General features: G+C 44.8%; 1 protein-coding gene across 4 annotated transcripts in view; it reads left to right on the forward strand.

The window, feature by feature from the left end:
* ST7L (suppression of tumorigenicity 7 like) overlaps positions 1–21,717 on the forward strand; it is a 116,211-nt gene extending 94,494 nt beyond the window's left edge. For 2 of the 4 annotated variants that reach the window (XM_035017756.1, XM_035017755.1), the window contains one exon: positions 21,555–21,716. In XM_035017756.1, coding sequence (XP_034873647.1) covers positions 21,555–21,683 — 129 coding nt within the window. In that variant the 3' untranslated portion in view covers positions 21,684–21,716. Of the gene's footprint in view, positions 1–21,554 lie in introns of all 4 variants that reach the window. The other 2 variants (XM_035017751.1, XM_035017757.1) reach the window with 2 other exon arrangements.
* The last annotated feature ends 432 nt before the right edge of the window (positions 21,718–22,149 follow it).

The raw sequence follows: 22,149 nt of genomic DNA on the forward strand, positions 1-22,149 counted from the left end.
TATGAGCTCCCAGGCGAGGCATGGAACGTGTCTCAAAGAGGCCAGGCCAAGAGGGCTTTGGAGGGAAGAAGGATCCAGCCCAAACCAGGGAAGGGGGCTTGGTGGGGCAGAGCAGTGACAGGGACCCTCTTCCTCCCAGCCAGTAGCCAAATAGGAGAGTAGATTCTTCCCCCAAGGGGCCTGGGAGAAAGGAAAACAGGGAGCTAAGGGAGAGAGGGACGAAGAGAGGAGGCTTGGGGAGGCTTGGGGAGGCGGAATCATGGGGGCGGGGCAAGGGGGTCTGGAGCCTTTTAGCACTTTGGCTGTAATCAGACTGGAGCCAGGCGGTAGGCGGGCTCACAGCCATCCTGGGCGGGTGGCCCAGGTTCTGTGTGAGGCCAGTGGGTGTGCTGCTGGGATTCTGGGTGGTCACTGACCAGCCTAACCCCAAGGGAGAGAGGTTCCCACTTTGCCCCCAGCCACCCTCTCCCAGTCTGCCTGTATCAAATAGTCTAAACATTGAACTCTCTTTCTCTCCCCGCCACCTGCTCTGGGCCCTAGAACGTTCTGGAAGCGAGATTTGCTTCCAGTGGTCACAAATCTGCAGAGCCCATACGATCTGCCTCCCTCCCCTTCTGCCTCCCTCATTTCACTCTGCCTCTTGCTCTCCCCATGTCCTCTCTCTGTCTCTCTAGGTCTGTCTCGACTGGCTCACATTACAGTCATGCTGTGTCCATTCCTACCTTTCTATGTTTGTCTCTCAGTCAGTCTTCCTTTTCTCTCTGTGTGTCTGTGTCTGCCAGCCTTTCGTCCTCTGTCTGAACCTCTCTCCACCTTTCCCTCTCTTCATGAATCTATATGACTGTCTTTCGTCATTCTTTCACTCTCCATGTCTTTTCTGACTCTCTCTGTGTACGGGTCTGTGTTCCCTCTCTATTTTTCTCCCCTGTGTCTCTGTTCTCTTTGTCTCTGTTCCTTTCTCCTGCTCTCGGTCCCACACTTGCCCGGCAGGCCCTGCGACACAGTGCAGGATGTGTGCACTGGACTGAAAGAAATCAGAAAACCGGAGTTTTCCCCTCCACTCAGCCATGCACAATTTCCATGCCTCTAAAGGTCACTTTTGCACTCCTGGCCTCAGTTTCCTCACTGGCGAAACAAGGAGGGTGGACGTCTAGTTCCCTCTGTGGGGGCCGATTTCTGTCTTTATCTCTCTCGTTTCTTGTAGCACAGCCCACCCGATTCTCCAGGGCCTCTGCTTTTCTGCTCCCTAAGATCTGACCCCGGAGCCAGGACTCCACATCCTTCGGACCCCAGTGGGAAGGAGTCTTTGATACGGTCAGCCAGCAGGCCCCAAAAGGAGGACTCCTCACTCCTTCACCTCCTTAAACATCAGAGTAGACAAGGTCCCTTTCTGGGGCCATGTCTGGCATACAAACCAGATTAGCTCATCTCTCTAATCCTCTTTGTGCTGGGGCCTCTGCCAGGCAGGGACACCCACAGCGCAGAGCGAGGGTGTGTGTGTGTGTGTGTGTGTGTGTGTGTGTGTGTGTGCAGATTCTCGGAGAAGGCCAGACCAAGGTTCTCCTCTCTCTGGTACCCCCTCCTGCCTGAAAAGCCCAAATCAGCAGCCTTCAACTGTATAAGAAACTTCATCAGGCTTGAGCCAAATCAGGGTTCTCAGAATCCCAGCCTGCCCCACCCCCCCAATCTCCGTTTCTACAGCGTCTCTAGGGCCGGAGAAATCATTCCCAGAACCCACCCCTTCTCCATACATAACCAATGGCATATGTGTGAATATTAGTCTGTAGTCTAGGAAAAGGGTGCTTCCATCCCTTCTTGGAAAGCCTGGAAAGGCTGTAGTGTGACTCAGGGCACAGGGGACATGGGGGGCGGGGGGGGGGTGGGTAGGAGGGAATAGGCCGTCCCCCGGCTTCACACTCTGAGTTGGAGGCCTCCAGCCCCTCTGAAGTTTCATTTGGAGAGGTCTTTCTTGGCTGATAAGATCAAAGCATTCCCTCAGCCAAATCATTACCTTACTTTCGAGGCAATTATAGAACTTATTGTATCAATTAGCCGGGTCTCCAGCTGCAGCCGGTTATCTCCGTCTGCCGGGCGCTCGAAGAAGAAAGGGTCGGCCGGCGCAGGCAGGCGGGCGGGAGACGAAGGGGCGGGAGCGGGGCCGGGCCGAGGAGCTGTCCGGCTGCTTTCAGCAGAGACGGGCCGGGGCAGGGCCCGGGGGCGCCCTGCCGAGGACGGCAGAACCCCGCGGCTCCTCGCGCGCCCCGGCCCTGCCGCGGGAGCGCTCCCTTCCGCGGCCCGATGTGGCCCGGGAGGGCGAGCCGGCTGAGCCCGGGGAGACAGCGAGACCGTCAGGCCAGGCCGGGCCCGGGCTCCGCGGAGGAAAGCGCCGAGCGGCCAAGACGCGCGTCCCTTCCCCACTCGCCGGTGCGTGACTCACTCTGTGGGCCGCGCGCCCCGCAGTGGCCTTTCCTGGAAAGGCATGGCAGGGTGAGCTTCGTCTGCGTGGGGACTGGGTGCGTGGCACGGAGAAGTGGGTGTCCCCATGGGTGCGGGAGTGCGGCTCCCTTGGTTCCTACCCTGTCTGCAGCCCCTTCCTGCAGAACCACGCTCGCACGTGGTGTTTGGGGTCAAGCGGCGGGTCCTTTAGAGCTCCAGTGCTCAAACTTTTTGGTTTCAGATCGCCTTTACACTACAACTTGTCAAGGATCCCAAAGACCTTTTAGTTATGAGAGTTATAGCTACCCATATTAAAAATTACAAGGAGCTAAAATCTTAAAAAAAAAAAAAAAAAAAAAGGGCGCCTGGGTGGCTCCTTCGGCTCAGGTCATGATCCTGGAGTCCCGGGATCGAGTCCCGCATCGGGCTCCCTGCTCGGCGGGGAGTCTGCTTCTCCCTCTGACCCTCCCCCCTCTCATGTGCTCTCTCTCTCTCTCTCATTCTCTCTCTCAAATAAATAAATAAAATCTTTAAAAAAAAAAATTACAAGGAGGGGCGCCTGGGTGGCTCAGTCGATTAAGCATCTGCCTTCGGCTCAGGTCATGATCTCAGGGTACCACAGCTGGCTTCCTGCTCCCAGGCTCCCTGCGCAGCGGGGTGTCTGCTTGTCCCTCTCCCTCTGCTCTCTCCCCCCCACCCCCACTCCCGCTTGTGTGCTCTCCCCCCCCCCCCCCCCCCCCCGCAAAAAAAAAAAAAAAAATTAAAAAAAAAAATTACAAAATGGCCAAAGCTGGACAACTGGAGCAACAAAATAGTTTTGGATTATAATCCAAAGTATAAATAAATATGCATGAATCTGTACTGATATGAATAAATGAGCAAATAAATACAAGGTGAGGGGAGACGAATCTCCCACGCACAATTCCAAATAACTTATGTAGCTACTCCCTAAGTGTGGGCTCCAGGTTGTGACTTCCTTACAAGAGTACAGAACAGAAAAGGGGACGGTGGGGAGGGGGGGAGAGTAACTTAGTCAGGTGTTCAAAGTCAACATCAACAGTGATAACTCATGTTGATGATATGTACCCTGGATGAGAAAGACACTTAACCTCTGTGGTTTTCCTCCCCATAATCCCTGTGTAATCATAAGATTGATTCACACCTGTTGAATTATCCTTGCAACCCAGGGATAAACCCTGCTTGACCGTGATATATGATCCTTTTTTTTAAAAAGGTTTTATTTATTTATTTGAGAGAGAGAGAGCATGAGCAGGGGGCGGGGGCAGAGGGAGAAGGACAACTACCATATTTTTATTTTACCTTATTTAAAAAAAAATTTTTTTTTATATTTTATTTATTTGAGAGAGAGAACGAGTCAGTGCATGAGTGGGGGGAGGGGGTGGAGGACAGAGGAGGAGAAGCAGACTCCCTGCTGAGTGGGGAACCCAACGTGGGGCTCAATCCCAGGACCCCAAGATCATGACCTGAGCCGAAGGCAGATGCTTAACTGACTGAGCCACCTAGGTGTCCCACAATCTCTGTCTTTTAATTGGTGTATTTAGACCATTGACATTTAAAGGGACTATTGATATAATTGGATTGATGTTTCACCATATTTGTTTCTGTATTCTATTTGTTGCCCTGGTTCTTTGTTCCTCTTTTTTGTCTTCTACTCTTTTTCTGCCTTTTGTGATTTTAATTGAACATTTTATATGATTTCATTTTCTGTCCTTTCTTAGCATATCAATTGTACTTCTTTTTTAATGGCTGCCCTAGAGTTTGCAATATACATTTATAACAGATCCAGGTCCACTTGCAAATAGCACTGTATGGCTTCACTGGTAGTATGAGTATCTTATAATTACAAAATAATCCTCATTCATCCCTCCTGTCCTTTGTATCATTGTGTCATTCATTTCACTTATATTTAAGCATACATAAGCATATGTATATCCTTAAGCATACATACTCAAGTACATTATTGCTATTATTATTTTGAACAAACTGATCTATTCGATCAATTAAGTATAAGAACAATAAATTTTTGTTTTTTTACTTTCACCTGTTTTTTTTCCTGATACTTTCCTTTTGTTATGTAGATGTGAATTTTTGACCCACATCATTTCCCTTCTCTAAAGAACTTCTTTTAATATTTTCTGCCAGGCAGGTCACCTGGCAACAAATTCAGTTTTTGTTTATCCGAGAAAGTCTTTATTTCTCCTTAATTTTTGAAGGATAATTTCACAGTGTATAGAATTCTATGTTGGTGGGTTTTTTTCTCTCAGCACTTTAAATATTTTACTCTATTTTCTTCTTGCTTGCCTGGTTTCTGAAGAAAAGTCAGATGTAATTTTTATCTTTGCTCCTCTATCAGTGAGGTGGTTATTCCCTCTGGCTTCTCTCAAAACGTTTTCTGTGTCACTGGTTTTCTGCAGTTGGAATGTTATATACCTAGGTGCTTACATTGCCCACCTATTATTGCATACTGTTTACTTTATCTGTTAGAGCCCTTAACATATTAATTGTAGTTGTTTTAAATTCTCTGCCAACATCTCTGCCATGCCTGAGTCTGTTTTTGATAAATCTTTGAATCCCTGTCTCTTCAAACTGTGTGTTTTACCCTTTTATTTATTTTTTTAAGATTTATTTTTTCATTTTAATCATTTGTTCTTTTAAATTTTTATTTATTTATTTGAGAGAGAGAGAGGGAATGGGGGAGGAGACGAGGGAGAGGGACAAGCAGACTCCACGCTGAGTGCAGAGCCCAATGTGGGGCTTGATCCCATGACCCTGAGATCGTGACCTGAGCAAAAGCCAAGAGTCGGATGGTTAACCAACTGATCCACCCAGGCACCCTTTATTTATTCATTGGAGAGAGAGAGAGAGAGAGAGAGAGAGAGTGCTTGTGCACTCAAGTTAGAGGTGGGACACAGGGAGAGGGAGAGAATGTTCAAGCAGACTTCCTGCTGAGGGCAGAGCCCAACACAGGGCTTGATCCCATGACCCATGAGATCATGACCTGAGCCAAAATTAAGAGTTGGATACTTAACCAACTGAGCCACCCAGGCACCCCTGTTTTTTTACCCTTTTGTTATGTTGTGATTTTTTTCTTAATAGCTGGACCTGAGGTAAAAGGAACTTCAGTAAATAAGCCTTTAGTAATGTGGTGGTGAGGTGCGGAAGCATTTGATGGTCCTGTGATTAGGTTGCAGTCTTTTAATGAACATTTGCCTCTGGACTGTGAACTTCACCAGTGTTTCTCATAGCTTTCTTCCTCTGCTTAGGTGGGAAATGATAGAGTGGGCCGGAATGGGGTATTTCCCTTCTTCCACATGGAAGAGTAGAGTGGGCTAGAGTTGCATATTTTCTTTTCACCAGTTTGGTTAGGCTCTGGAGAAAACACAAATAGTTTAGGCTCTGGTAAAATAGTTTCTCCCTAGGGAAGGCTTTGTTAAGATCAAAATGCTCTGGTGTATTTCAAAATGATTACTTGCTCATTCTCCCTGCTGGAAGCATGAGGGGATTTTTTTTTTTTTTAAGATTTTAAAAATTTATTTATTTGAATGACAGTGAAAGTGATCACAAAGGGAGAGGGATGACAGTGGGAGAGGGAGAAGCAGATTCACCACTGAGCAGGGAGCCCAATGCAGGGCCCGATCCCAGACCCTGAGATCATGACCTGAGCCGAAGGCAGACACCTAACCCACTGAGCCGACCAGGCGCCCCAAGGGGATTCTTCTCGAATATTCACTCTGAGAATCAGGTCAAGCTCCTGAAGGTAAAATTCACAGAAGTGCGGGAGGGAGGGTTCCCCTATCACTGGTTTCTCCTGGAGTTGTTAAGTCTCAGACTTGTCGCACTGACAACCTCTAGCACTTTGTCAATTACAGTTTAAGCTTACCTACTTAGGTTTTCCTGGCACTGTTTCCTGCAGAGGTTTCTGCTCCAGTAAGTTGTGATTCTCCATTTTCACCTGTCTTCTCTTCTCCAATTTCGGGAGCAGTGGTTTGCCCTGTGACCTCACTTCTCTGATGGATTTAAGAAAATATGTTGATTTTTCCATTTGTTCAACTTGTCTTAAGTAGTTGAACAGCTTCCAAACTTCTCGTATGCCAGACCAGAAACCAGAAGTCTTGAGTTTCTTTTTATATTGATTTATAAAAGTTTCTTTACATGTTATGGAAAACAAATCTTTGTCATATATGTTGCAAACTTTCCCCTATTCTTTTACTTTTTCTCTTAATTTTGTTTATCATGACTTGTCATAAAAATATGTTTATGGGGCGCCTGGGTGGCTCAGTTGGTTAAGCGACTGCCTTCGGCTCAGGTCATGATCCTGGAGTCCCGGGATCGAGTCCCGGGATCGAGTCCCGCATCGGGCTCCCTGCTCGGCAGGGAGTCTGCTGCTCCCTCTGACCCTCCTCCCTCTCATGCTCTCTGTCTCTCATTCTCTCTCTCTCAAATAAATAAATAAAATCTTTAAAAAAAAAAAAACAACCCTCTGCGTCTTTAAAAAAAAAATATGTTTATGGCCTCAAGATTATTATCTTACTTAGGAAGGTGTTCTCTGCTCCTACAATTATAAAACTAATCTCCTATTTTTTTCCAATGCTTTTATGTTCTTTCATTTAACTCTTTAATAATTTGGAATTTGTTTATGGTATGTGGTGTGAGGTAGGAGTCTAACTTAATTTCTCCCCCCCCCCCAAATCTTCCTAACTCTTCACCCTCCTCACACTTTTCCCTTAGCCTGTGTTTACCTAATTAGTAGAATCTTATTTGTCTTTCAAGGTCCTGCTCCATGTAGCCTTTCTTGACCAGCTCAAAATGTTTTGGCTGCTTCTGAAATTCTATCACATTTGTGATTTATTTGACTCATTGATTTATCGCTTATAATTTGCTGCCTGACATTTTAACTACCACTTATATTTAATTTTTTTGAATACCCTTTGTGTGTTAGGTGCTCTACAAGCCAGCTAATACCACTCTTCAAGATCCTTTAGTCTGTTGGGAAGAAGAAACACAAGTGCAACTTCATACAAGTGCTGTGGTTGCTCAGCATACGGAAGAGTGATTTCTAGGTTTAGTTAGTGGAGGGGTGTTGGAGTTCAGGGAGGTCTTTCTGGAAGAGGTAGATTTTGACCTAGGCCTTCAGAGATGGGTAGGATTTGATACACAAAAATGGGGAAATGAGCATGTCAGGCATGGAGAATGTCAATATAGTCTTTTCTCTAAGAATATAAGTTCTTTGGGGCACTAGGGTGGCTCAGTTGGTTGGGCGTCTGACTTCAGCTCAGGTCATGATCTTGGGGTCCTGGGATCAAGCCCCACGTTGGGTTCCCTGCTCAGTGGGAAGTCTGCTTGTCCCTCTCCCTCTGCCCCTCTCTTGCTTATGCTCTCTCTCTCAAATAAATATATAAAATCTTTAAAAAAGCATAAATTATTTGAGAACAAAGGAAATTCTTATTCTCGTATCTCTCTCTTCCAGCCCCCTTCCTCACTCACATGTGGCAGAACAGCTTTGCTACAGGTTACCTTGAAAACTGAATCCCTTACCAGGACTTCTCTCAGCGTCTCTGTCAGAATGAACTGGGGATTCCAAGGCTGATCTTCTCTACTTGGATTCCCTTCTCTCCCAACCCCCCTGAGACCTCCCTCCAACAGTTACTCCCAGCTCCAGAGCTTCTTATTGTCTTTTGGGTTACTCCTCCTCCTCAATTCTTAACATGTGACCACCATCAAACTTGTCTGTTTCTTTATCCCCTTATCCCATTCCCCACTCCTATTCCCTTACCCTGTTTTATAGGCATCTGCTCTAATGTGACTGAAATATGCCCTCGGATATGTATGTATCCTTATGTGTTGTTTGTGTGTGTATTCCTTGTTTTTAATTTTTATAGATAGTACTGTGATACAGACCTTGTATGAGTCAGGTTTGCCGAAGTAACAAGTCTAAAATCTCAGTGGCTTATGACAACATTTATTTCTTGCTCACATTACATGTTAGTGATTGTGGGTTGGAGGTTGAAGTTCTCTACCTCCATATTCTCACTTTAGGATCCACGATCCAGCCTTTTGATGGACATGCTATTCTCTTGCAAAAGAAAACAGCAAAGGAATTGGCAGCAATGGTAATGCTTCTTAAAACTTCAGCTTGGACTTGGCATTTGATCCCACCAGTCATATCTAATCCTAACCCCGGGATGAGGAGGTGTACCTGTTGCGAACATTGTCACTGCAAGTTTCATCCAATAGGTGGGATGGATAATCCTGTCACAGTGAAGAGAGTGAATTGCTGAGAACAATAATGCGACTAATCTTAGACCTCTTTCGTTTTTATTTTTTCCACGCTATTATGTTAAAAAAGTATCTGTTCTTGTTGGTGTGTAGATATGTGTAGTTCACTGCTCCTAAGCATTGCATTGTATTCCATAATGAACATTTGTCATATTTTACTTATCCATTCTCCCAGTGATAAACATCTAAGTACCTTGAACCCAGGCTATCACAATGACTGCCTTCCCAAACGTCTTCATACATGACCTTTCAGTGTGCATATTTATCTAGGATTCCTGGGTTTCAGGATGCTTAATTTCACCATTAACTTCCACTCTCCCAGTGGGGAACGAGAATTCCCATTTTTTCTTGTTCTTGACAACCAGTGATCTTTTTCAACCTTTTGATATTACTTATTTTATAAAGTTGCATCTCATTGTAGTGAGGTTTTTTTTCCAAGTAGATTCCACATGCTGTGTGGAGCCCAATGCGGGGCTTGAACTCACGACCCTGAGATCAAGACCTGAGCTGAGATCAAGAGTTGGACACTTAACTGACTAAGCCCCCCAGGCGCCCCTTATTGTAGTTTAAATGTGCATATGTCTTATCAGTGAATTTGACTGTACATAATCGGGATTTCTTTTCTGTGAATTGCCCATTTGCCCATTTTTCTACTCAGCTTCCAGCCTTCTTACTGAGTTGTAGAAGTTTTTTGTATGTTTTAATATCTCCATGACAATTTTAGATGTTGCATCTATCTCCTCTGAGTGTAACTGTCTGCTAATCTTATCTATTGTGTTCTTTATTGAACAGAAATCCTTAATTTTGATGTAGTCAGACCTATCCATTTTTACCTCATGGTTTTATACTTCTTGGGTTTTACTTGAGAAGTCTTCATTATCCAAGGATCACAAAACAATTTTTTTACATTTTCTTCAGATAGCATTATAGTTTAATGTTATACTTCAGTTTTTATTCCATCTAGATTGGATATTATATATGGTTCAAGGTCTTTTATTTTTTCCATATCATGAGTCAACCTGTCTCTGTCCCTTAGCCAGGTACTCCTGGTCTATAAGTAAACTCCAATTTTTTTAAACTTCTTCTTTTTTTTTTTTTTTTAAACTTCTTCCTTAACCACTAAACTTCATGAAAACACAGTCTGCACTCTCCATTAAGGAGAACGCCATTTTTTTCCATCTTAATTTTTGTAACTTCTATTTATTTCTTAATCTTCCATAATCTGGTTTCAGTACCCAAAATTATATTTGGAATTGTTCTCAGTATCATCACAAAATGCCTCCTAAATGCTGGGTTTTGTGGCCCATTTTCATCCTGTATTTGCCTTGACTGACCTTTCCATAGTTTATTACTGAAAGCAGGCCCCATACTTCTTCAAAAGCTTCTCCTTCGCTGCCTTGAGAGCCTTGAGACCTTGTTTCCACTTGGTTCCTCTCTCTCTCTTCCTCCCCCCCCAGCTCCTTTTTACCTGTCTTCTTTTGGGCAACATAATTATTTTGAGATTCATTCATGTTGTTGCATTTATTGATACTTCATTCTTTTTAATCGCTGAGAAGTATTTCATTTTATGGATACACCACAGTTTATCCATTCAAATGGATAGTTATCCAAATATAGGTATTTGGGTAATTTGTAGTTTTTGGTCACTACACAAAACTGCTATGAACATTATTTTACAATCTCTGTATAGGCATATACTTTCATTTCTTTTGTGTAAATATGTTGGAGTGGAATGGCTGAATGGTATGATAGGCAGGTATATGTTTAACTCTTAAAGAAACTACCAAAGTATTTTCCAAAGTAGTTGTACTACTTATAGTCTTTGAGCAGTTCCAGTTGCCCTATGTCCTTATCAGCACTTAGTATGGAGAGTCACTTTAATTTTAGCCATTCTAATAGGTATGTAGTGTTATCTCATTGTGGTTTTTCATTTGCATCTCCCTGATGGCTACTGATGTTGAACAGTTTTTCATTTACTTATTTGCCTCTTGTATGTCTTCTTTTTTGAAGTATCTAGTCAAATATTTTCCACACTTTTTATTGGGTTGTTTGTTTTCCTATTACTGGGTTTTGAGAATTCTTTATATATTTTGGATATAAGTCCTTTATTAGATATGTGACTTGAAAACCCATTTTCTAGTCAATGACTTATCTTTCCATTTTCTTAAAAAAGTCTTTGAAAGAGCAGAAGCTTTTTATTTTGATAAAGTCCAATTTATCAATTTGTTCTGTATGGATAGTGCTTTTGGCAACATATTAAGAAATCTTAGCCTAACCCAGGGTCACGAAGACATTGTCTTGTGTTTTCTTCTAGATGTTTTATGGTATTAGGTTTTACATGTAAGTGTTCAATATATCTTCAGCAAATTTTTGTATATGGTGTGAAGTATGGATCAAAGTTTGTTATTTGCATACAGATGTCCAATTTGCACCATTTGTTGAAAAGACTATCCTTGCTTCACTGAATTGCTTTTACACCTTTGTAAAAAAAAAAAAAAAAATCACCTGATTACATATTTGAGAATCTATTTCTAGACTCTCTATTTTGTTCCATTAATCTGTTTATGTTGATGCCAATACCACACTCTCTTAATTACTGTGGCTTTATAAGAAGTCTCAAAACCAGATAGTGACATTTTCCAATTTTGCTCTTATTATTCAAAGTTGTTTTGACTATGTAAAGCTCTTCACATTGAAAATAAAGTTAGAATTATCTACTTCTACAAAAAAAGGCTGTTGAGATTTTGATTGGGATTGCATTGTGAATCTATCGAGCGATTTGGGGAGAATTAATGTCTTAGCAATATTGTCTTCTGGTCCATGAACTCAGTATATCTTTCCATTTATTTAGGTCTTCTTCAGATTGTCTCAGCAATGTTTTGTAGTTCTCAGAGTACAAGTCTTGCACATGTTTTGTTGAATTTATCCTTAAGTATTTTAAAATTTTAATGCTATTGTAAGTGGTATTGCTTATTATTTTCTATTTCCATTTTTAGTATAAAGAATAAAGAATATCTTCTGTTCTGCAACCTTGCTAAACTCACTTATTAGTTCTAGTATCATTTTCTTTTTTAAAACAATAGAATCCATTAGGGGTGCCTGGCTGGCTGAGTTGGTAGAGCATGTGATTCTTGGTCTCAGGGTTGTGAGCTTGAGCCCCATGTTGGGTGTAGAGATAACTGAAAATTTAAAAAAAGTGAATGAAAAAAATAGAATCTATTAGATTTTATACTTAACACTAGGTTTGCAAATAAAGACAGTTTTACATCTCTCTTTCCAATCTGGCTATCTTTTGTTCCTTTTTCTTGTTTTACTGCAATGGCTAGTACTTCCAGTATAATGTTCATAGAATATGGGTATTATTGCCTTATCCCTAATTTAGGGAGAAGCATTTAGTCTTTCATAATTAAATTTGATGTAAGCTGTAGGTTTCTCCCTTCCACTATCAGGTTGAGGAAGTTCCTTTCTATTTCTGGTTTGATGAGTTTTTTTGTTTTTAACCTGAAATGGATGTTGGATTTTGTCAAATGCTTTTCCTGAATCTATTTTTTTCACTCAAAAAATTCTGCATTTATTTTTTTTCAAAACCAAATGCTGGGACATGATTATAAGTTACCAATGGCACTAGACATTGGCTCCGATGGATAATTACAATAGCCACATTCCAAAATATTCTTTTCCCTGAGAGTAAACTTTATGAAAGTTACTCTTCCAGAAAACATACTCAGTAAGTGTGGTAATGTAGCAACAAACTTGGGCTTATAAGCCTTTGAGATTTTTAAGTAATCTTCATGATGTTGATCAGGAAAGTCTTTCATTGTGGAATTCTCCAGTATCCAGATTGTATCACCTGGGAATATTGACCTGATCATACAGTTTTCTTTTTGAATTGTTGATATGTGCATTACATTGCTTGACTTTCAAATGTTAAACCAATTTTGCATTCCTGAGATAACCCCAGTTGGTCATTATGTATTTTTATGTATTATTGGATTTGGTTTCTTAAAAATTTTTAAAGGTTTTTGCATGTTGGGCTGTTGGTTTGCAGCTTTCTTTTGTCATATTACTGCTTGGTCTTATAGAATTAGCTGGGGAGTGTTTCAACCTCTTCAATAGTCTGGAAGAGTTTTTGTAGAATTCTTTTTTTTTTTTTCTTTAAATGTTTGTAAGATTCACCAATAAAACCATGTGAGCTTAGAGTTTTCCTTGGTGGGAAAGTTTTAAACTAAGAAGCCGATTTCTTTGATTTGTGCAGGGCTGTTCACATTACCTATTTCTTCTTGAGGGAGTTTTGCTAATTTGTGCATTTCAAGTAATTTGTCCATTTCATACAAGTTATTGAATTTATTGACATAAAATTGCTCATAATATTCCCTTATTATCCTTTTAACATCTGTGCATTCTGTAGTGATGGCACCTCTCCTTCCTTATATTTGCCACCTGAATGTTTTCTCTTTTATTTCTGATCATTCGGGCTCTAGGTTTGCAATTTTATTGATCTTAAAGAGCCAGCATTGGGTTTCATTGATTTTTCTGTCGTTTTTGTTTTCCATTTTACCGATTTCTGCTGTGATTTTTATACTTTCCTTTCTTGTGCTTACTTTTTCTGTTTTATTTTTAGAAGAATTTATTTTAGAGAGAGAGAGAGAGTGTGTGTGTGTGTGTGTGTGTGTGCGCGCGCGCGCGCGTGCGCGTGAGCACGTGAGTTGGGGGAGGGGCAAGGGGAGAGAAATCCTCAAGCAGACTCCCTGATGAGATGGAGCCTGCCACAGGCTTGATCCCAGCACCCTGAGGTCATTACCTGAGCTGCAATCAAGAGTTGGAAGCTTAACCAACTGAACCACCCAGGCACCCCTGTTTTCTTAATTGACTGAATCCTTTCTTCCTTTTAAAATATAGACATTAGTGTTATAATTTTCCCTCTAAGTACTGCCTTATCTGTGTCCCACAAATATCAATATGTTGCCTTTTCATTTTCTTTTGTATTAAAATATTTTTTAATTTTTTTTTTAATTTCTTCATTGACCCATGGGCTATTTAGGAGTGTGTTGTTTTTCAAATATTTGGGGATTCTCCAGATACTTTTCTGTTGTTGATTTCTAATTTCATCCCATTGTAGTCAGAGAACCTGCTTTGTATGATTTAAATCCTCTTAATTTTATCCAGACACGTTAATGATCTATCAGGTAAATATTCTGTGGGTACTCAAAACTATTATGTATTCTACTGCATTTGGTTGAAGTATTCTAAAACAATTTACCCTATTTGTATCCTTATATTGAAAGTGGATTTTTTGTAGGCAGGTCTTGCTTTTTAATACGAACTGATGATCTCTGCCTTTTGTTGGGTTGTTTAGACCATTTCATTTTAAGTGATTATTGAGATGGCTGGTTTTAAGTCAACATTGCTATTTTTCTATCATCTGTTCTTTGCTCCTCTTTTTCCTTGTTTTGAATTGAGTATGTTTTATGACTTTTTATCTCTTTTGTTCTCTTATGAACTTTGTTGTGGTTTTTGGTGATTGCTTTAAGGCCTACAGCATACATATTTAACTTCATGTGATCTAGCTTCATGTGCTCTAGTGTCACGTGATATGTTGAGTCATGTATAGTATAATAATAATCTTACAGAAGTATACTTCCATTTCTCCTCTCCCTGTTTTTGTGCACTTGTTGTCATACATTTTACTTCTATGTTGTAAATCCCACAATGAATTTTTATTTTTTATTTTTGAAAAAGATATTTATTTATTTGAGAGAGAGAGAGAAGAAGCAGGGGGAGCGGCAGAGGGAGAGGGAGAAGCAGGCTCCCCGCTGAGCAGGGAGCCCGATGTGGGGCTCGATCCCAGGACCCTGGGATCATGATCTGAGCTGAAGGCAGAAGCCTAACTGACTGAGCCACCCAAGCTCCCCCCCCTTCTACCGACAATGAATTTTTGAAGAGATTTAAAGAATAAGAAAAATTATCTTTTATATTTACCCACATAGGTACCATTTTTAGTGTTTTTCATCCCTTTGTGTAGATACAGATTTTTAGTATCATTTTCCTTTTGCCTGAAGTATTCTCTTTAATATTTCTTGTACCACAAGTCTGACAGTGATGAACTCTTTTGCCTTGGGCATGTCTAAGAAAAGTATTTTGCCTTCACTTTTGGAAGGTATTGTCACTAGGAGTAGAATTCTAGGTTGACAGTTTTTTTCCTCAGCACTCTACAGCTATTGCCCCACTCTCTTTAGGATTATATTGTTACGCTTGAGAAGTCTGCCGTTATTTTTAGTCGAGTTCATCTATATATAATATGGGCTTTTTTTCTCCAGTTGTTTTGAAGGTTTTCTTTTTATCGCTAGTTTTAAAAAGTTTGATTATGATGATCCTTGGTGTGTTTTCCTTTAGGTTTCTTGTGCTGAGGGCACATTTACATTTTTCTGTCTGTGGGCTTATAATTTTCATCAAATTTGGAAAAATTTGGCTATTAGCTGTTCAAATATTTTCCTTCAGGGGCTCCAATAAAACTTATATTAGGTCGCTTGAATTTGTCTTAAAGCTCATTGGTATTCTGTTCATTGTTAAAAATCTTTTTTTTAAATGTTCTATGTTTCACTGTGGATGGTTTTTATTGCTATTTTTTCAAGTTTAATGATCATTTCTTTTACAATGTATAATCTGCTGTTAATACCATCCAATTTGGGGCACCTGGGTGGCTCAGTCGTTAAGTGTCTGCCTTTGGCTCCTGGGATCTAGCCCCACATTGGGTTCCCGCCTCAGCAGGAAGCCTTCTTCTCCCTCTCCCACTCCCCCTGCTTGTGTTTCCTCTCTGGCTGTATCTCTCTGTCAAATAAATAAATAAAATCTTAAAAAAAAAAATACCGTCCAATTTTTTTTTTTTTTCATCTCAGGTAGTGTGGTTTTCATCTCTAGAAGTTTGATTTGGATCTTTTCCATGTCTTTCATATTGTTAACAAACTCCATCTTTCTTTTATCTCCTTCAGCATATGGAATGCAGTTAACATAGCTGTTTTAATATAATTGTCTAATAATGTGTCATTTTTGGCTAATTTTCAATTGATTGATCTGTCTCCTAATTACGGGCCATATTTTTCTGCTTCTTTGCATGCCTAGCAATTTTTTACTGAATGCTAGACATTGCGATTTTTAACTTTTAGTTACACTTTTTAGTTTAAGTGCTGCTGAATCAAGCACTTGAGGCTTGCTTTTAAACTTTTTTTCTTAGGTGGGAGCAGCAGAGTAGCACCTACTCTAGGGTTAATTTTGGCCCACCATAGAGACAAAACCTTTTGGGCACTCTATCCAATATTCTGCGAATTATGAGATTTGTTATTCTGGCTGCTGAGAACAGAAACTACTAGTCCCACATGAGCTCTGAGTATTGTTCCATCTAATCCTTTTGGGTGGTTTCCTTACATGCATATGTCGATTAGTATTCAGTTGAAGATTCTAGTAGGGGGCCTCTGAAGATCTCTGGAGATGTCTCTCATTGCATCTCTCCTGTCTCCGATACTCCTCCCTCCCGACTCCCGGCATTATCTCAACTTAGGGAGATTGCCAGGCCATTCCTCGATTACCCCTCGCTGCTGGGACCATCATAGGACCCACTTTGTTGGTTTCCCATTTCAGTCCTTTTTTGCCTAAAGTCCAATGTCTTGAAAATTGTTGTTTAATATATTTTACTCAGTGTTTAGGTGTTTTAGGTGGGAGCATAAAGCCACTCCCTGTTTTTCCATCTTGGTCAGAAGCAGAACTCTTTAAAATTAAATTTGACTCCATACTCTTTGATTATATCTTCATATTTATGGTGCCTTTATAATTGCGTGCATTGCATTATTAAATATTTTCCTGACAAGAGAGAAATTTTGTTTTGATTAGACATTGATGAGAAATTAATTGCCCATTATGATTTGACACATCCAATGACTGGATGAATTTTCTAGAGACCAGCTTCTGACTCCATTCACTTAAAACCTTCTTTCCCCTCCACTTCTTACTTTCCTTCTAGTGCCAGGTGCTCTAGGATATATCAACAGCAATACAACCTTCGGCACTAGTGCTTCACATCATGCCAAGTGAGGCAGCATGAGGATGATGGGAGCATTCCTGGAAGCCATTCCTACACCGGGATGGCTAGCAAAAACTCAGCTCTACATGGAAGTGACTACAAACCACATAAATGTATTTCACTTAAAAATAGTCCCCTTTAGATGAATTCCAAAAATGCTTGTGGCCACCATTCCAAGGTCACCCAACATGGGGGAAAATACGATGTAGGAGAAGTCAGAATAAAGAGAGACAGCAGTCTTTTTTTTTTTTTTTTTTTTAAGATTTTATTTGACAGAGAGAGAGAGCACAAGTGGTGGGGGAGGTGGGGAGAAGGAGAGGGAGAAACAGACTCATAGCTGAGCAGGGAGCCCGATGCTGGGCTCCATCCCAGGACCCTGGGATCATGATCTGAGCCGAAGGCAGACGCTTAACCGACTCAGCCACCCAGACGCCCAGAGAGACAGCAGTCTTAACTGATTGCAGTTATCTTACTTTTGCAAATTTTATAAAAACATTTGACCACGTGGACACATTCCTTGGGCTCTTCAGGGTTGGGAAAGGGCCATATCAGTGACGGTCCTTGAAGCTTAAACTTCATTAGCTTCATGTGTAACTGTTTCTGCTCATGATGCCTCAGTTCAGGCTCCCAGCGGTTCACCAGATAGAGTCCAAATTCTTTCCCTGGGCAGACCCTCCCCTTTCCTCTTCCTATTTTCTTCTGCAGATCCACACGCCCACCCCAGGCTTCTCACCATGCCCACGGGCAACTCAGTGCGTTGCAAACGTTCTTCTCCTTCCTTGGAATGTCCTTCATCCCCTTCTTCGCTTGAGAGCATCTCCCCCTCCTTGAAGACCGGGACACGTGTCACTGCCTGGGTGTGACCATCGCTGACTCCCCCGGGAGTTCACTGTGCTGCCACGGCTTCCTCCTGTTCTTACAGTATCACGGGTCAGTGTTCTCGGAGCTACAGACCCTACCAGCTATCGCTTGCCCAGGGCGTACGCGTGCCCTGCCGAGTCTGCGGTCTTGGATCGGCTCAGTTAAGGCTCCCAACCGTCGGGCGAGGCGGCTGCCGTTATTCTCTCCCCTCTCGCTAGTTCGGGCTTCCACCCGTGCCGCACGCGGGGACTGCGGCCGGGGGCTGAGGCCTTCCCCATCGGGGAGGCGGCTGAGCGCGGGCCCCCCGGAGGGACGCACCGCAAGACCCCGTCCTTACTCGGAGAAGCACAGCGACTCAAACGCCAGGGGGCGCCAGCGGCTCAGCTTTCCGACCGCGGGCGGGGCTGCCGGCGGCCGGGAGCCGCCCCGCGGGGGAGCCACCCAGCTTCCCGGCCAGACGCGCCGGCGGGGGGGGGGGGGCGCCCTTTCACCCGCCGCCGCTCCCCGCCAAGGCGGCGAGGCCTCCGCCGGGTGCTCACCGGGGGCCGGGCGCTTGCCCGCGTCATTGCACCGGACTCTCGCAAAACCGTCAGCGGGAGGCCGGCGGAGCTTCATTTTCAGCGCGTTGCCCACGGCTACACAGGCCACGACCGAGCCCTTGTTCTGCACTAGCTTTTGCATCCCCGTGTTCTCCGTGCTACGTACCGCGTACACACGCCCCTGTCATCACAAACCCGCATCCTGCGCCCTTCGGTGTATTTAAAGTCGGTGCCTTCGACCCGGAGATTTCCCGGCTCTGCTGAACTTCTTAGGCACGTCGGGCCCCGTCGCCCACTGGGGGGCACCTGCTGCGTCCATCCCAGCAATGGCCCGAGATGTCACATGTGCGAGACTTGTTCTCCCGACAGAGTGTAGATTCCAGCCGTTAGCATGAGGCTTGACGCGGAGTCGGTTCTTAATAAACACATGGTGACTAGAGGGCCCACACGCCCAGCGTGTGTGTGTGTGTGTGTGTGTGTGTGTGTGTGTGTGTGAGATTAACATAGCTCAGGGCCTGCACAGAGCCAGCAGCCGCAAACCACGGTTGAAAATATGCGATGGAGGATTTAACAGTTTGACGTTTCTGTTTTGTTCTGCCGCCTTTACATTTGTGTCCAGCTGGGCCTGCGAACACCCAGAAGGCGAGGATGAGGAATGTGGGCGCATGTGGCCGGGGGAGGGGGGCAATGCGCCGTGGTACTGGGGAAAGGGGAAGGCACAGGGCAGGGCGCATAGCTTTCCCATGGCGAATAAGGCCCACATAGAGAAAGAGAGGGAGGGAGGGAGGGAGGGAGATGCCAAGATCTGAGCGAGAGCAGAAGGAGAATGAGCCCTGAATAGGAGCCTTGTGTGTGGCCCCATGGTGCTGACTCACCAAGACACAGGGGAAGGAAAACACGCTGGGGCTGAAGAAGGGGCCTGTGTGCTGTGGTCGCCGCTCTAAACCACCCTACCACCCTGAGGACACCCTGCCTGCTCTGAGGCCCCACGCGTTCTGGAAGGCTCTGCTTTGGGCTGGGTGCCCCGGGGGAGCGGGAGAGTGGGTACTGCACAGAAGGGCGATGGGCAAGTCTTTTGGGAATGCCAAAGGCCCCTCCTGGGAGAGCTCTGTGTTCGGAGTTCAGGTGGGGAAGGCGGCCCGGAGGCGGAGGGTCTCTGTCTCCAAGCATTCAGCCGCCCCCACCTCCACGAGCAGGTCAGACTCGCAGGCGCGGGGCACAGAGATGCTGGTGGCTTCCGCGGCTTCTTGTCCACACCCGAGGAGCAAGGCAGGCCTCGTGAGTAAGAGCTTCCCGGAGCTGATGCTGGACAGATGGCAGCACAGCCCGGGGACAGAAGCTCTCCCGGTTCCCCACGCCCCGCCTCACCTCAGCTGTCAAACCGGTCCAGGGACCTGAGGACGGGATTTTTGTGGCAACAAGTACGGCGGGCAGCCTGAGGCCGGTGGGCAGAGGATGCGGCTGGGAATGCGGGGCAGCCCAGGTGAACGAGACCAAAGCCCGGCCGTTGTAGAGAGGCCGTGAGAGGAGGACTTCTTGGTTCCAGGTCAGCGCTGGGAGGAGCGGTCCGTGCGGGCTGAGGACACAGCCTGGGCTCTGCCATTCACGAGGCCTGTCAGCTTGGGCCTCGTTCTCCTAACCTGTAACAGGTCAGAGCTAGAACCCAGGGTGGGAAGGGGCCATGTCCGGTGTCTGAGCTTTCTGCTAGCTCTGACATTTGAGGACTCCAGGTGGGTCGGCAAGTCGTCTTTCTCCTTCTTCTTCACCAAAACCCTCATGCCTTCGGGGTCCTGTTCCTGCTGAGAGGCTCCAGGCTTACTCCAGTAATCCCAGGGGCTTCGTACTTAGGTGCATGACTGACAGTAAGCGACTACTCCTAACTCCCCAAATGTATTATTACCGTTTTGACTGTCGTGTGGCCAGGGGAAGGGGAGTGGACTTGAGGGCCGAACAGGGGCCGGTCTGAATCCGAGCCGTGTCACCAGCTCTCAGCCCTGCTCTGCTGTGGGCCTCAGGCGGCCCTGATTTACCTCAGGGGGCGAGAAAGAATCACTGCTCCCCCAGTAGCTGTGTTGTTTAAAGGAAGTAACACGGAAGGGCACCACATAAATACTCCGAAAATGTGCCTGCCCTCCTTGAGAGGCCTTAATCATGGCCCGAAGGAACACAAGAGAGTGTGAGACGGAGATTGGGAAGGGGGAGGCTTACCAGGGGTGTACCCTTGGCTTCCACCAGAACGGACAGAGGGGAGGAAAAAGGGAGGGAAGGCTGAGCTGTGGGAGTCTCTCAGTAGACGGCTCAGCCAACCCTACAGGGGTTTTGAAGCAGGGAATGACCCTTCAGTGTTCCCTTGATTTGGGACAGGAGGCCAGGTTTTTGTCTTTTTGTTTCTGTTGTTTTTTTTTTAATTTTACTTATCTGAGAGAGAGAGAGAGAGAGAGAGCAGGAGCAGGGGGTGGGGGGTGAGGAACAGAGGGAGAGGGAGAAGCAGGCTTCCCGCTGAGCAGAGAGCAGGATGCGGGGCTCGATCCCAGGACCCTGACATCATGACCTGAGCTGAAGGCAGCCGCCTAGCGGACTGAGCCACCCAGGCCCCCTGGGGCCAGGTCTTTATACGGCACGCCAATCAGTCTTTGGACATGAGCTGCCCCTTGAAGGAGAGGTGACCTTGGTCAAGTTAATTTCAGTTCAGGCAATTCCTAGAAGGGGCCTATAGCTGAGGGCTGTTTACTGTCAGCATTTCCGGCAGCTAGGGAAATAAATCCTTCGTTTCTTTTTTTTTCTTAAGATTTTATTTATTTGTGAGAAAGAGAGCATGAGTGGAGGGAGGTGCAGAGGGAGCAGACTCACCACTGAGTAGGGAGCCCCCCCCCCACAACGCGGGGCTCGATCCCAGGACCCTGAGATCATGACCTGAGCCAAAGGCAGATGCCAAACTGAGCCCCCCAGGCGCCCCTAAATCCATTTCTGATGGAATCTGAGTGTCTACCGTGTGGTTAGTCTGTTGGACTCTTGTCGAATTAAGTAGGTGACTGACTCCCCAGGGATAAGGCCGATCTTGTTGCAACACTTCCTAGTAATTTCGCGGAGGCAACCACTTCACAGTGGCATGGAGAGCTACACGATACCCCCTGTGCCCCCCACTCTAATGGCAAAGCTGCTTTTATATCCCTCCAAGGCAGTAAGTCACTTGCAGGTGTCCCAGAAGTCAGACTCGTTCGACACTTTCCAAAGCTTGATGTTCATTTTTCTCTTCTGCTGATGGAGGTTTTGAAGGTAGGAGGGAACCCTTATGGGGAATGCAGTATTTTTGCAAGACGGTCCTTTCTCTCTTTGCCTTTTCCTAGGTCTTCCCTACAAGTTACTGGGGGAATGTTTTGCAGAGTGCTGTGCCCCTGGGAGCTCCTTCCACCAGCCCCAAGCCCTTGCAGAACGCACACCACATGAAACAGCACTGCATTCTTGGGGACTCCTAGTGCCTCTGTCTCTGACCACATCCGAAGACTAGGACAAGCCAATTGAGACATAATGCAAACACAGGGAGATACTGCAGAACGCCAGGTAAAGAATGCTTTGGAAAGAGGAGAAAAGACATTTGCTCCTTTTCTAGTAACTTTTTCCTGCCCACCAAGAGCTCTGTGTGCTACCATAGGGAGAGACAGAGGGAGAGGAGGAAGAATCTCAAGCAGGTTCCACGCCCAGCTCGGAACCCTACATGAGGCTTGATCTCAAGATCCTGAGATCTTGACCCAAGCTGAAATCAAGAGTTGGAGGCTCAATGGACTGAGCCACCCAGGCGCCCCTGTTTTTGTTCAACTTATCTGACCTGATAAAGGTCTCCTGGCATTGGTTAGATCTGAGAATCCACTCCTGGGGGGGGGGGGTTGTTAGGGCGAGTGGAAGGAGCAAAGTGGTGTCCTGTAGGGTTCACACCGGGTCCAT

Source organism: Mirounga leonina, unplaced genomic scaffold (genome assembly GCF_011800145.1).
Source record: "Mirounga leonina isolate KUSES-001 unplaced genomic scaffold, KU_Mleo_1.0 Mir_173, whole genome shotgun sequence".
Classification (NCBI taxonomy): domain Eukaryota; kingdom Metazoa; phylum Chordata; class Mammalia; order Carnivora; family Phocidae; genus Mirounga; species Mirounga leonina.